Source organism: Lichenostomus cassidix, chromosome 6, assembly GCF_008360975.1.
Source record: "Lichenostomus cassidix isolate B80296 chromosome 6, HeHo_3.0, whole genome shotgun sequence".
Classification (NCBI taxonomy): domain Eukaryota; kingdom Metazoa; phylum Chordata; class Aves; order Passeriformes; family Meliphagidae; genus Lichenostomus; species Lichenostomus cassidix.
Window position 1 is genome coordinate 32,260,978 of NC_139487.1, and position 14,371 is coordinate 32,275,348.

Sequence of the window (14,371 nt, forward strand, 5' to 3'; positions counted from 1 at the left end):
GGTGCCTCTCTGCAGCACAGGCTTTGCAGCCCACCAAACACAGCACTTTGCTTTCCTTGACTCCTTTTCCCTGCTCTTTGTGACAAGGCAAGAGGTTTTTGGGGTGGCTACAAGCCAGGCTGTGCCAGGTGACCCGAGCCAGACTTCAAATGTAGCTCCTGGTGGAGTGAGGAAATGGAGACACGCTCAGCACTAATTAATTAATTGGGTCCTCAGCCCAAATAGGGCCTGGTTTGCATCTCACTGCCAAAACTTGGGATTATCACCTGGGAGAAAAGCCCTCATACCCATATAAAACCCAAACCAGCTCAGGCTAGTGGGATCTAAGTGACCAAAGGGACATCCCGCACCCTTTTTCTACCCAAAACTAACCCTACAGCTCAAGAACAGCAAGGAAAATCCTGGAAGACCAAGCCACGCTTTTTTCAGCAAGGCATCATTTTGGGGGGCTGTTTCTCCCTCCATTCCATATTAATTACTGTTCCTAATGGCTTTGTGCTCTGCTTATCTGCTGCCACCCATCTGAAGCAAGCCAGGGCCACGGGGATGGAAAACGCTGGCTCTACATTTTGCAGGACTGCGGCAAATCACCCCAGGCAAAAGTCAGGCACACAAATATGGTGTCTGTGGATGACAATCCTTCACCCATCTCTGCAACCAGCACAGCAGGGAGGAAGCAAGGTTGACCACTTGTTAAAGCCGGCAGGGAAAAATCTGGGATACCTCCGCTGCAGCGAGACGTGTCTGCTGGTGGAGATTTCTGCCTAACGCTGCTTTACCAGTCAGGAATTTGGTGGCTTAGATCAGCTTTGAAATTATGTTATGGGCGACAGCATCTTCCCACCCTGGTACGAGACACCCTTGCAAACAAACGAAAGGGGGATTCTCACGCATGGATGCCCACGGCGAAGGACAGCCGTGGAAGGTGCCACGGGTTTGGCATCTGCGAAAAGGATCAGCTCACTTACATGGCTAAATATGGATCTAGCAAAGACTTTGTGTGGACTCTCCTTTTCGAGAGCCGGGTTGGGGTTTTGTTTGGGGTTTTTTCCTTCCCCCCTTGTTATTTATAATCTCGGTCTCCGTTTATACACGGGCTGATCTCTCTGTGTGCACAGCCCTCATCCGCAGCATCCCGCAGCGCTTCCTCTCCCCAGGAGCTGGCGGCCAAGCGTGGCCCTGTGCCTCCCACGTGCACTATACTGGGATGCAAAAGCCACAATTCCCCTTCCGAAGCTTGTGGACAACTTCCAGCAAAAGTCCACAGGAATTCCAGGGTCCTTGCTTAAGGAAGAATTTCCTCCAGCCCACTAGCGACGTTCCTGGCCATGTACATCCCTCCTGGATGCTTTGCTGTTTCTCCAACAGGCCATAAACGTCATCCTCCCACCCCATCCACACCTAGAACCAGGTTTTGGTTCCATTTCTTGCTCCATTTCCTAAATCAAGCTCTTTTCACTGCTTTCTGGGAATCCTCTTGATCTCCCCACTCCCCCAAAGTGGGTGGATCCTGAGCAGATTGAAGCTGTCAGACTCACTCAAGCCAGAGGGCCATGCAGCCAGAAAACCCACAGAAAAGAGAAACCAACTGTGATGTTGGATGTATCACAAAATCCTCTTTACTGGGGAAGGGAGCAGAACACCTGCTTATCCCCCCAGCCTCATGTCCTTCGCCAGATCATGGGAAATTCCTAGTTGAAGCCAGGATATTGATTTGTTTGCCATAGAGGAATAAATATATTGCAAGAAATAGAAAAAAAAAAATCCTTATCCTAGGGAAAAAAAAAAAAATCACTTCTTCCTTTTCATGGGCTTCAAAGGGTGGGCTTGGGATACTATGTGTGGCAGGATATGGCTGCATAAATCCACATGGAAAAGTATCCTGTCGTGCATCCTAACCCAGCCACAAAAATGGCAAAAAGAATGACAACCCACACCTGACAAGGTGTGCAAGGGGCTGGGATGGGAAAACTTGGGGCTAAAACTTAGAAATGCCTGGAAACATGAAATTGAAGCCTGCTTGGGATTGACACAAACAATAGACTGGGCTCTGGGGAAGAAAATTCCTCAAAACTGTGCCACAGCACGACATGGATCAGCTGCTGATGGCTTCCAGCATCTCTTTGCTCATGATGCCAAAGGGAATGAGATCTGCAATGAAACCTGCACACCTCAAATCCAGGTCTCTGTTCCAAACTCAGCACTGTTTGCTGGCTCTGTAGGAAATGCCTTTAAAGCTTCCAAGCCTGTCAAAATTCGCCAGCCCCAGCACGATCCATGCAAGAAATGTCTGCAAGTTCACAGCCTCAGCCCATTCCCAAAAGGATGCTTCAAAAGATGTGGATTATGTGCTAAAAAAATTTAATTCCTATATGCAGGCGAAATATGTATTTCTAGCTGTGCTGCTCTATCATTTCTGCTCATACAGTAACACCAGGCACTGTATAAAAAGAAAGGAATGCCAAATTGGTTGTGCTGGTGGCCAAAATTGGCTTAAGGAACTCCCAGAATAAAGCAACTAAAAAAGAAATACATAAAAAAAAATTTTAAAAGGCACAAAAACAAGACATTTCTTTCAATCCTGCAGTAACATTAAGCGGTACCAGGAGAAAACAGCAAATGCTGGCACTTAAAACAAGATTTAAATTGGCTCAAAGGAAATCTGAAGGGCAATGGGCCAAGGGTATTAAAAAATAAGCGCTTCCCCAAGCATATCAAAGGTAGGAAACCCACAGGCAGAGCAGATGCCAGGGATAAGGAGGTAACAGAGCCATTTAAAATAATTAAAGCACTGTGGCAGCAAGTTACTGATGCTGAACCACACTCAGAAGGCCAAGAGGCTCTAGCACTTGAGTGGACAAAAAAAAAAGACATCCTCCTGCAAAAAGAAGCTTGGTGTGAGCCAGACTGCAGCTAGCAGTGATTTCAGGAGGTGCTCGAGCTCTCACAGCATCATTTAAGAGGTGGGAAGGAAACGCAGAGGAAAAGCTCCTGGAGCAGCCCCAAGGTAACACACGGGCAGGTGAGGATGGAGCAGCATCACCCCGAGTGTGGATCCCCACCCTGGAGATGGGCACAGCCATGGATGTGACAGCAGCTGGGCAGGAGGCAGCTCAGGCACAGGACTGGCAATTTTCCCGAGCCTTTTAAACAGATGTTGGTGCCTAAACCACCTCGATGGGGGAGGTGAGTAACACCCTGTGCCACATGGGGAAAGGGGACCTGCTGCATTCAAGCCTAAAGGGCAACATACAGCACAGACACCTAAAGCATCACCAAAAAATCAGGTTTCAAGACACCACGATTCACCTCCTAAGAGGAAACCACACTAAAACACAGGCACCACACACAAACCACCCCGCCAGCCTCCAGCTTACCAGTCCGTCGCAGTTGCTGATGGCCACGGCAGCTCCAGGCATGCCGGAGATGTCACCGGTGAAAAGGCACCGCTGCTGGAGGGGCTCCCGGAAAAGCACCTCAAAATCCTCCTGCCACTCAGCCACGGCTCCCGGTGGCACCAGGCGGCGGTTTGGCCTCAGCCGGAGGTGCAGCTCCTTCCCAAAAACCGTGACGTTGAAGTAGAGCAAGCGGCGCTGCGGCGACTCCTCTGGGGGGCTGCGGGGGACGCGGCGGCGGGACGGGTCCGGCTCCGGGGGACAGCCGGGGTGGCCGAGCCCCGCCGCCGCCTCGCCGGACACCACGTGCGACAGGAAGCGACCCCGGCAGTCGGTGCTGAACGGGACGATCACACCATACTCGCTGAGTTTGCCGGACAGCAGGAGCTCTGCGGAGACAGCACCGCGGGAAAGGGCCGTGGGCACGGAGCATCCCGCGGTGGCTCCGACCCACGGAGCCTTTGGAGAGCACCGCCGGAGCTCCATAAACCCAACAGCTGCTTTTCCGTCCCGACCCAGCTCCGCTTTGTAGTTTTAAGCGAGTGCGTCCAACGTAGCAGAAGGAACTCGGGCTGACGTCCCCTCGCACGCCAAGCACGCCAACTATTTCTCGCCCAGCCTCCATCTCCCCCTATTCCCATTGAAACCTAACCCCCCCACCGGCGGATTCCCTCTCCCTTCTTCCCACCCTCCGGGGTGCAGCCACCTGTCAAGCCCCCCATCCCATCCCATCCCCTCCGCCCCGCTCCCCTCCCGCGGGGCAGCAGCCGTACCTGGGGCGCTGCCGGCGGCCAGGCAGCCGTGCAGGGGGACGAGGCAGGAGAGCACCAGCCGCAGATAATCCATTTGGGGCCGGCGGCGGGATGCGGCGGGATGCGGGATGCGGGGCGGGCGGCGCCCGGCGACCGCCTCCCCCCGCCGCCGCCGCCGGGGCCGCCGGCGCTCCCGCCGCCGCCGCTGCCGCTTCTGCCGCCTCCCGGGCGGCGTGGGGCGGGCCGGGGGCCGGGTCTGGGCCAGGGGGTGGGAGGTCGGGTTTGTTTTAATTAAAATTTCTTTGAATTTTTAAAATTTTTTTTAACATACTTTTCCTTATTAAACACGCGGAGGGGAAAAAAAAAAGTTCTCGCGTTGCCTGTGGATCGTTCTTTTCTTGGAGATTTAAAAAAAAAAAAAAAAAAAGCCTTTTCGGGCTGCCCTCCCTCCTTCCTCTCCTCCCTCCCACCATCCCGCCTCCCCATCGCTCCCCGCCCCGCGGCCGCCCGGCTCCAGCGCTGCCCGAACAAAGGCGAGACGCGCTGGGAGCCGGGGAGCCCCCCGGCTCTGCCCCTGTCCCCAAATCCCACCTCCCGGCCCCTCGCTGGAGCGGCACCCCGCGCCGAGATGCTTCATAGGGAGAGCCAAATCGTCTCCCAGCTCAGAGCGCTGCCGCCGCGCGAGCTGGAGGTAAACATCCTGTTTGGAAACATCTGGGATGTTTTCCAGATGTGCAAACATCCCTAACAGAGAAGTTGAAGGTGCCCCATCCCTGCAAGTGTCCAAGGCCAGGTTGGACAGGGCTTGGAGCAACCTGGGATAGTGGAAGGTGTCCCTGCCATGGCAGAGTGGTGAAAAGAGATGAGTTTTAAGGTCCCTTCCAACCCAACCTATTCCATTATGCTTTTTATTTCCTTCCCCCTCCTCCTGTTTTTAGAGGTAAACATGGAAGGAGGCACTGGCCTTGTTTCTGGCTGCCATCTAGCATACCCTTTGGGTTTTCCAAAGGGCATCACCAAAGCTCCTGAGCTGGGACTGCACAGTTCAGTATGTGCTGTGCTTCCTCAGGCTCCTCCTCACCACCACCCTCACAAGGGGCAATAAATTAAGTATTCCCCTAAAAAACTCAATCCAGCACCATGGTAAAATGGCTGCCCACATCATAGAACCATGGAATGCTTTGGGTTGGAAGGGACTGCCAAGATCACCCTTTTCCACCCCCTGCCATGGGCAGAGACATCTTCCACTACCCCAGGTTGCTCCAAGCTCCGTCCATCCTGGCCTTGGACACTTGCAGGGATGGAGCATCCATCACCACAGAGGAATATATGTTTCCATTTGCTGTGTCTGGCTATATTTTTCTTCTAGCTAGGACTCCAAGGCCACCTCCAGGCAGGGGGCTGTGCTGCAGCACCAGTAACACCAGTTGTGCTGGTTGTGCTTGGATTGTGCTCCCCTGGGGCCCAGCAGCCGTTCAGGTTACACTGAGCAGCCCAAAACCTTTCCCAAGAGGTAATTCCTGTCTTGAGGATTTTGTCCAAACTGCCACAGAGGCCAGAGCAAGATGGGAAAGACAAGCAGGGAAAACAACGTGCCAGCCTGCTAGTTTCCCATCAGGAATTAGGATTATGGGTTTGGATTTCCTTGGTGGGTCCTCAGCTTTGTTCCGAACCCACCAGCATAGCAATTCCAGGAATGGTAGGAAAGGATCACCATTTGGGAGAAGCCACCTTTGGAATGCCCTGCTTACCTCCTCTGCAGCTGTGGGAGGATGGTGAGGCTGCTGGGTGCCAGAAGGAGGATCCAGAGGTGGGGCTGGGGAACCCCTTGGAGATGCTCCTGCTGCAGCCATTTCTGGTGAAGTGTCACTCTGCGGTTGTGTTATCCAGAAGGAAGAAATTCAGAAGGAATTTCTGCTGCCAGAGCATCACTCCAGAGGAGGGTAGAGAGCCATGCCTTCCAGCTGGGTTGTGTTTTGGGGCAAAGAGGAGAAGCTGAGGCCTTGGTGATGAAAATCCAATCCAAAACTCCCTGGAGGTAAAGCCACAGGATGCCTCTGAAAGGAGAGATGAATACACTTATTTCAAGCTGAGAATTTCAAGCTGGAAGAAAAACAGATTTTAACTCCCAGTTTAAGCATTTGCATGCTTCTGTTGCTTCATGCAATCTATAATTAAAGAGGAGAAATGATCTGCAAGAGATTCTTTGCAGGAGAGATAGAAAAAGAATTTGTGCTCCGAGCGTTTTGGGCGATTTCAGAAGATACACACCAGCTAGAGGATTGAAGCTGGAGGAACAAGCCCTCATTTTGACTGAACAGATTTATGATGAAACACATAATAAAAGACATACTTTACTTGTGAGGAAGAGCTCTGCAAAACATCATTTAATTACTGTTTTTCAGAGGCAAAAACTATTTCTTCACCCACAAGAGCTGTGAATTTATCCAGTCCCTCTAGACTGATATTACCAGATCTCTGGCTTTGGCAGTGTAAATTTGGCTGAATGATGATGGCAGTGAACTGACACACAACTTGCCCCGTTTATTACCTTCTAAAGATAATCATTAAATAGGTTTGGGTACCTATGACATGCTGGACATGGTGAAAAGATGACTTCCAAGGGGATCTCTCGGGCTCTCAGATGCTGAGATACTTCTTTGTCGCCCACACAGAGACACCAGCCCTACCTGTTGGTCTTACTTTCCTGAAATATTAAATGATCAACATGGTTTTTATGTTATCTCTATCAATACACAGAAAATTTTGTTCATTCCAGCCTTTTTCTTCCCAGTTCCTGCCATAAGGACAGGATGGAGAGTGAAGCTGCAAGGCAACTTCCCCTTGTCCTCCCCGTTTATTTGGCCCCTCTATTCCACTCTTTGTCTCTTGGCTTTGCCTTTCCCAGCCTTTTGCTCTGTCCCACCTTTCTCCTTGGCTTTAGGCTTAACCTTTTCCTTTCCCTTTTAGAGTCCAAATGGTGTCTTTTCCTGTTTTCTCCTCCTTGTGTGCTATTTTATCTCATGCCCCCATTTCCTCCGTGGATAATGCACTCTGGAATTCTTTCTGATTCAAGGCTTCCCTCTGCAGCCTTGAGATTTACCAGTGACATGAGTTTGGTGATTTTCCCATTTGTTTTGTGACCTCTAGGCCTGGGGAGGAGCAGTTTTTCTTTCCAGCTTCCAGAGAGGAAAGCTGAGAACAGCTGCTGCTTTTAAAACCCCAAATCAGGCTCCTTTCCCTCCAGCAGGCTCCAGCCAGTATTCCCAAAGCGTGCTTTTCATCTGGCAATGCCAATTTCTGACCATCCTGGAGTGATGCAGTGTCCAAACCCTGTCCATCCCACTGGGTACCACTCAGAGCCAGAGCCCAGGTGACATGTCCCAAATCCTCACATGGAATGGTTGCCCTCCACCAGCAGTAGATGCAGCTATTTGCCCCTAAAGACAATTAATTTTGATTTTGAGAGCTGGAAAAACCATCACAAAAGGCTGGAAGTATTTCTTACAAGAAAAAAAAAAGCCAAACCCACTTAATTGGGTCTATTTTTGTGCCTTTATGGGCACTGGTTGTTTTGCTCAGCCATGAAAACCTCCTGGTGGGGAGAGCACCAGGGCTAATAAAATTATAGCAATCTCCACCAATTACCTAAACTGGCTTTTCTGCCCATAATGTGAGTTTGGGAGCTAGGAGCTCGGGATCTATTGGAGCAAGAAGCCAGGGCTGTATTTCCAGCCCTAGGTCACCACATTTCTTCTTCCCAGAGATCGAAATCTTGAGTTTGTTAATCCAAAAGGGTCTGAAATAGCCACCCCCGCACTCAGTTTGCACAACCACCTCCTCATCACCGGCTGGCTTTTGGCAAGAAGTGATCAAAATTGCGAAAAAAGGATTAAAAGCAGAAGAAGGGGGGGAAAGTGTTTTCCAGCTGTTTGGCTTAGTGCGAGGATTTAAAGGCAGGTGGAAGAAGGAAGCAGAAGCACTGGGAGGGATGGATTAGCATCCCAGGCACAGGTAAAATGGGCAGGGCTGGCACACCCAGGGGTTTTGCCTCGCTCTTATCTCCATCCAGGTGCCACAAATCCATGTGAGAGCGAGGCAGAGCTCGGTTAGGGAAAAACCCCAAACCCACCACGCGGTGACCTGGAGCCCCAGCAGGCTGCAATCCCCCCCTGCTCTCCAAAAGGAGCGATGGGAGCAGAGTCACGGCGGGCTGTGGGTGAGCGAGCATGACCTCATCCCTCAGACACGCCGAGCTGCCCCGGGATTAGAGCAGGGAACAGCCGCTGCTGGAGCACCGGCAGGGAAAACCCGCTGAGCATCCTCCCCTCCCTCTCTCCAGCACTCCCTGGCCGAAAAGCACCCCTTGTCCAGGATTCCAGCTCATTCTGGGGGGATTTTTCGGAGCCCTGCTGGAAGACAACCAAGGAGAGCCGCGGAGATGTGCTCCTCGAGCAGAGGAGCAGCAGGGCAAGCGCAGCTTTGGGAGGCAGGGAGGAGCTGACAGACATCATCTGCTCTCCGGCTGCCCCGAGGCACCAGCATTCCTGGCGGATCTCTCCCTAATCCCTACTTGAAGACCTCCAAAGATGGAGGGAACCTCCACAAGCCCCCAGGAGATTTCTTTTTAAAATTTTTTTCTTTCTTTTCTTTTTCTTTTTTTGCCATGTCTTGCTGCTCTTATCCTAGAAAGTTTTTCCTCGTGGTTGATCGGTATATTTCTTGCAGCTGTTTACACCAAGGATGTTTTCTGTCGTTTACTTGGGTTTTCCAGGCTTTCCTACAGCCCTTTTGCTATGCACAGATATCTGCTGTGCCCTCTGATCTCCTCTGACTTCCCCCTAGTCAGGCTGGTGCTTTCCAAGCTCGTGGTGCACCCGGAATAAAATCTAATTAGCTGCCCTAATCCTCCACAAAAGTCTAAGGACACAACTTGAAGGCTTCTGGGCTCTTCCTCCAGAACTGCACAAGCAGAGCCATGCCTTGCACATCCCTCAGGTCCTCCCGACACTCCTTGCACAATCTGAGCTGCAAGTTTGGCCCAGGGAAGATACTACCCCTGCTATATCCTGCCACCAAACTCTTCCTGCCAGCATCCCAAAGATTCTGGATGCTGTCACACAGCCAAGTGACAACAGCAGCTACTGGCAAAGCTCTTGAATGAGGCCCCAAGCACACTGGAATCAGCACAATGTTTTGAGGTGAGACTTCACTGGAGCTGGAAAATGAAGGGGTTTGTGTGGATTTGGCACCTCGGAAGCAGACAATGCTGTGCAGTTCTGGGAGGACACAAGCTCACAATACCTTTTTCCAGGACCCAAAAGAGAGAGCTGGGTGTGCAAAGCAGCTGATCCAGCTAGGGTTGGAAACCACCTCTTCCTACCCTCTTCCCCATCCCCAGTTGCTCTGCATCCCATATCTCCATCCTCTCTGCTTCCTCAGAGAGCCCAGCATCCCACAAGCTGAGACATGAGGCCATTCCCCTGCAGCCAAACCCCTGGAAAACAACTGGACAGCAAAGATCACATCAAGTTACCACAGGAGGTTGGAATAACACAAGGATGACAGCAAGAACACTCTGGAGAGCAGCAAACAGAGCCCTGTATTCAGCCCAATCCAAAGGGAAGCATCTTTCCCTCATCCCACCAAACTGCATCACACTCAGAGCATCACTTCTCCTCGGCTGCATCTCCAAATTCCTGCAAGATGTTTGCCTTGGCAACCTCACTGGGAGGTTTTCTAGGAGCTGGGAGCTCCCCCCATTCCATTGCCCACCCAGGGATGAGCAGACAAGCTTGGGAACCCAAGCCCTAAAGCTGGAAAAGGGCTAAATGAGCCAGAAAGTGGAAGCCGCCGCCGGTCCCGGCTGAGCTGCAAGTGAAGGGATGGTGAAACAAGGTCAGCGAGATTTATGCCGACAGCCTTGGACAGCTTCCAGCCCCTACTGTCAGCGGCAGAGGCTTGGAAAGGAGGAGGGAAAAAGTTGCTCTCCTTCTAGGAACCACGCCGCAGAGAGAGCTCTGCCGGCGTGGCTGGGTCCTGCCTATGGGAAAGCAGAAAACAACCCCAAAAATGCTTGTTTTTCCAAGTGCATTACAGGATGCAGCAGAGCTGCAGCAGATGTTGAACTCCAGGTCTGCAGCATCTCGGTGGGACTGAGGCTGTCACCAGGGTGAGAGGCTCCTGCTGCCATGGGCAGAAACCCACGGAACCCTCCTTCCCAAAACCACAGAGCCTTAAAGCTCCCTGATGGCTGTGGCACCTGAGAGAAATGTGTGCAACCTATCCATGGGATCCAGGAGGGTGTGAAAGCCTCTGTGCCCATGAGCAGCCACAACTTGGGACCAAAATCCCACCAGCATCCCTTCAGCTCTGGGGTTTGGCACAGCATGGCTGGTGGGAGACATCCATCCCTGCTACCTTGGCATTCCCAGCCCTTCCCTTCTCTTTTCCCTGCTGATACACAATACAAACTAGGTTAACCTTGCCCAGCATCCCCCTCAGATAAGCCTTTGCATCTCCTCACATTGACCACCTTATTAATTTTTTATCATCCTCCTGCTAAAATTAAGCTTACTGCCGTGTAAACCCCAAATCCATTGGTTTTTTTCACCTCTTAAATTGAACTCCTGAGCATTTCCCAGTCCCCAGGGCCTTGCTCATCCTCTCAGCCCATGGATATTTTTCCAGCATGACCCCCACCAGCCGGTGAGTGCTTTTGAGTGAATCTCATTGAGCCCCATCTCCTCTTTTAGCTCGAGCTGGGGAAAATTAATTTTTCATTTGCTTGGGGCCAGAAGCACCCTGAGGTGGTGGAGGGCTGGAAAACAGCTGCTTTTTTTCCTTTGCCCTGCAATATTCATGGAAGAAAAGTGAGAAATCAAGGGAGAAAGTCATTCCAAGCCTGGGGTCCGTGGTTTACACACATTTCTCTGCAAAAGAAGAGCCAAGCCTGATGCTTTGCATGATGTCCATATTTTTTGGAGCTTTGGAAAACCTCCCCTTTCTGCCACCCTCTACACACAGGTTGGCATTACAATTGCTTCTCTGGATTTAGCCAAAAATCCCCTTCTCTGCACCATCCCCTTTCAGCCCATGATTTATTCCTGCCTCTGCTCCCCAAAACAATGGGGGGCTTGGCTGTGCCTGTGGGTCCAGTGGGGCTGGGAGGGTGAAAAGGGGGGGAAAGGAGAGTTTCTGGTGCTTGGAGGTCTGGTATTGTGCCTACATGGCTTTTATTTTTAGTTTTTCAAGCCCTGGCTCTGCAAAAGTATCTTAATTACTATTCTTCAACTGTAAAATGAAACCCAGATGTGCTCCCTTTGCAGAGGTTTCGTCGGGGGGTTCTGCCGGAGGGAGACATCACAGCAAGGAAAACATGGAAATTATTATTATTATTAATATTATTTTAAGAGCTCTCATGTCCAGAGCTATTCGTGGTGGCTCTGAGCCAGCACATGCCTCTTCCCCGCTGCTGTAAATAGAAATTATATCACCCCCAGCCCCAAAACACTCTTAATTTTCACCAGTATTAAAGGAAAACACTCCTGAGCTGGGCCTTGAGAAGCTGATGGCCGTGGAACTTGGGTACAGTTGACAGACCTGCCACAGCTGGGTGGAAAAATAGGGAAAAAGGGGATTTTTAGGGAAAAACACAGCCCTGAAGCCCCTGATAGCTGCAGTGATTTGGCTGGGGCTGTGGCAGGTTTCCCCTTGCAGCCCCACGTGCCAGTGGAATATTGGCTCCTCGGCACATTTTCCCTTTTGGATGGATCAAAAACACAAAGACACGTGAAGTTCAGCTTCCAAGGGTTGCTACTCGCCCGTAAGAGGAGGAGGAATAAAATCCCTAGCTGAGGTCAGAGCAGCCCTGCTCCTTTTGCCTCTGTGAAGCCCAGAGAGGGTCCCTTTGCCAGGGCCCCTGTCTGATGCAAAGATGCAGGAAGGGAGAACCTGGCCAAGACCAGCTGTATTTTTGCACTTTTTGGAGCAAAAAGAAACTTATAATCTTGGAAGAAAGGGAATCTCCCAGGCTGATTTATTCAGGGGGAGTTTCACAGAGAGCTGGTGGGGCTGGGATTAAGTTTCTTGCCACCTTTTCACCCCCCAGGCAGCCAATTTATGTATTTATTTATCTGTATCATTATCCTCCAGAAAGAAAGTTTCTGGCAGAAAGCTTTGCTTTCTCTGGATGGAGGCAGCTGATCCAAGGCTACACGTGGAGCAAAGCTCCACTGAAATATTCCTCACACCAAACAAGCTCTGTCCAAAGGCACAGGCTGAGCAGTCAGAAAGCACATCTGTACCCATATCCTAGCAGGGGGAAGGAATTCAGGGATACCTCCACTTTCAAGGCAGATTTTGACCTTGAACTCCCCATGGATCGAGTCACAGGGGTTTTATTCTGTCCCAAATTATTTTCCCCTATTTTTAAAGAAGTGTTTTGTACTAAAATATGTTTTAATGGGGATTTAAAATACAGGTTTTGTCCCTGTATGACTAGCAAACACCATTCAGCCCTGTCAATGGTCACAGGTTAATCATGTCCCATTTTACAAAAATTTTTAATTATACCCTTAATCATGACCTTTGCTATGAGAAAAGAACACTTGTGCAGCACATCTGCTGCAGAGAAAAACCTGGAAAGGCCATATCAGCATACCCCAAACCCTCAGGGATAGGGAAGACAAATAGTAGCACTAATTATCCATTAATTAATTGTCCATGTAAAACATAACCTCGTTAGGCCATAGCACAGCTACAAACAGCCCCATTGCCACGTTACCCCCATGCTGCAGCCAGAAAGAAGGGGGAAAAAAGTCATTAAACCACTCACTGCTTTTATGACAATGAAGCCAGGCTCCCAAATTGGCCAAAAAATCCTCTTTGATGGTGAGCCAGGATATTCTGGTGTGCAGGAGGGAGCATCACTCCTTTGCTCCATGCTCAAGGCTTCCTGAGCAGTGAGGGGGGAAATGCAAGAGGAAACTGGGGGGTCCAGGTGCCCTGGTTTGGGTTTGAGCTCTCAGGGAGGGGCTTGGGGAACGTCACACCTGAGGACAGTTTGTCCTCATTCCCCTTAAGGCTGCAGGGAGGGAGAGGAGCCAAGGGGATCCTGGATTTTCTGGGAAAATGATAGGGTGCAGCCTGGAGCACATAAGCAAGGCTCCTATGGCAATATATATAAACATACAAACACAATTTCTCTCCTCTGTCACAAGACCCACTTGCACCATTTATTAAGGGAGCTGTTGGCTGCCTGTCAGTGCTCTCCAGCTCCACATTTTACCTCTTCTAAGCTCCACCATCACCAATGCCACAAATAACTTTTTCCACAGGTGGAATAAGGGGTGGATTGAGGGTTTTTTTAAGGGATATTAAGAGTTTCCATGACCCACCCCAGCCTGTGTGTACAACCAAAAAGATTGAGTGGGGTGGGTTTGGGGGGTGTTGGCACTTCCCCTTGGCTGCAACACAGAGCCCAGCTCTTTCCCATTTTCCCAGGGCCATGAAGGTCTGGGGAAAAGGGTTTGCAGACAAAACAAAGCCCCAAAAATGGGTGATGGCACCCAGCACTGTAGGATGCCCTGTGTCCCCACAGAAATTAGATGCAGACCCAGGATCAACACCAATAGAGAAGAAAAACAGCCATGGATCCATGCTTTCTGCCCTGAAATCAATCCCTTCGGACTGCTGGCTGGGATTTAAATATTTAATTCTCTGCCCCAAAATAACCTCAGATCCCCTCAGCTGTATTCCCACACTGCAAGAGGTGAGGGAAGTGGAGAATTAGGAGCTAACTGAGGGTCAGAAACCTGCAGAAAAACAATTTTCATGAAAATCAGTAAAAGTGATCAACAAGCTCTCATTTTTTTAATGTGAAAGCACACCTTGAGTTTCTTTTTTTGTAGATATTTTAGTCCACACACCCTCTTGCTGGTGTTTCCCTGGGAAGAACTGCTGCTCCTCCAAGGAATATACCTCAGTGAGGCTGGAGGTCTGCTCATTAACCCCATTCTATCAAGAGCTGCTTCTTTAATATCTATTTATATTCTATACAGTATAAAATACTTACTTTATATCATAGAATCTCAGAATGGTTTGGGTTGGAAGGGATCTTAATCCTCACCTAGTTCCAGTCCCCTGCCATGGGACACCTTCTACTAGACTAGGTTGCTCCTGGTTGTTATTATATAGAATTTGCAATATTTAATATAGTTAGTA

The 14,371-nt window shown here is 50.3% G+C and overlaps 1 protein-coding gene and 1 long non-coding RNA gene across 3 annotated transcripts in view; both read right to left on the minus strand.

Annotated features, from left to right (window-relative positions):
- Positions 1 to 4,358, minus strand: part of ADAMTS14 (ADAM metallopeptidase with thrombospondin type 1 motif 14) — a 29,983-nt gene extending 25,625 nt beyond the window's left edge. For both annotated transcript variants that reach the window (XM_085064373.1, XM_085064372.1), the window contains exons 1-2: positions 4,169 to 4,358; positions 3,378 to 3,784 (exon numbers count right to left, since the gene is read on the minus strand). In XM_085064373.1, coding sequence (XP_084920499.1) covers positions 3,378 to 3,784; positions 4,169 to 4,241 — 480 coding nt within the window. In that variant the 5' untranslated portion in view covers positions 4,242 to 4,358. The remainder of the gene's footprint in view (positions 1 to 3,377; positions 3,785 to 4,168) is intronic.
- Positions 4,359 to 4,394: 36 nt separating this feature from the next.
- On the minus strand, positions 4,395 to 13,164 carry LOC146435635 (uncharacterized). Its single transcript, XR_014853041.1, has 4 exons — positions 12,984 to 13,164; positions 6,733 to 6,854; positions 5,899 to 6,204; positions 4,395 to 4,544 (listed from the first exon to the last, which is right to left on the minus strand). It is a non-coding gene; the product is annotated as an uncharacterized LOC146435635 (long non-coding RNA).
- Between the last annotated feature and the right edge of the window lie 1,207 nt (positions 13,165 to 14,371).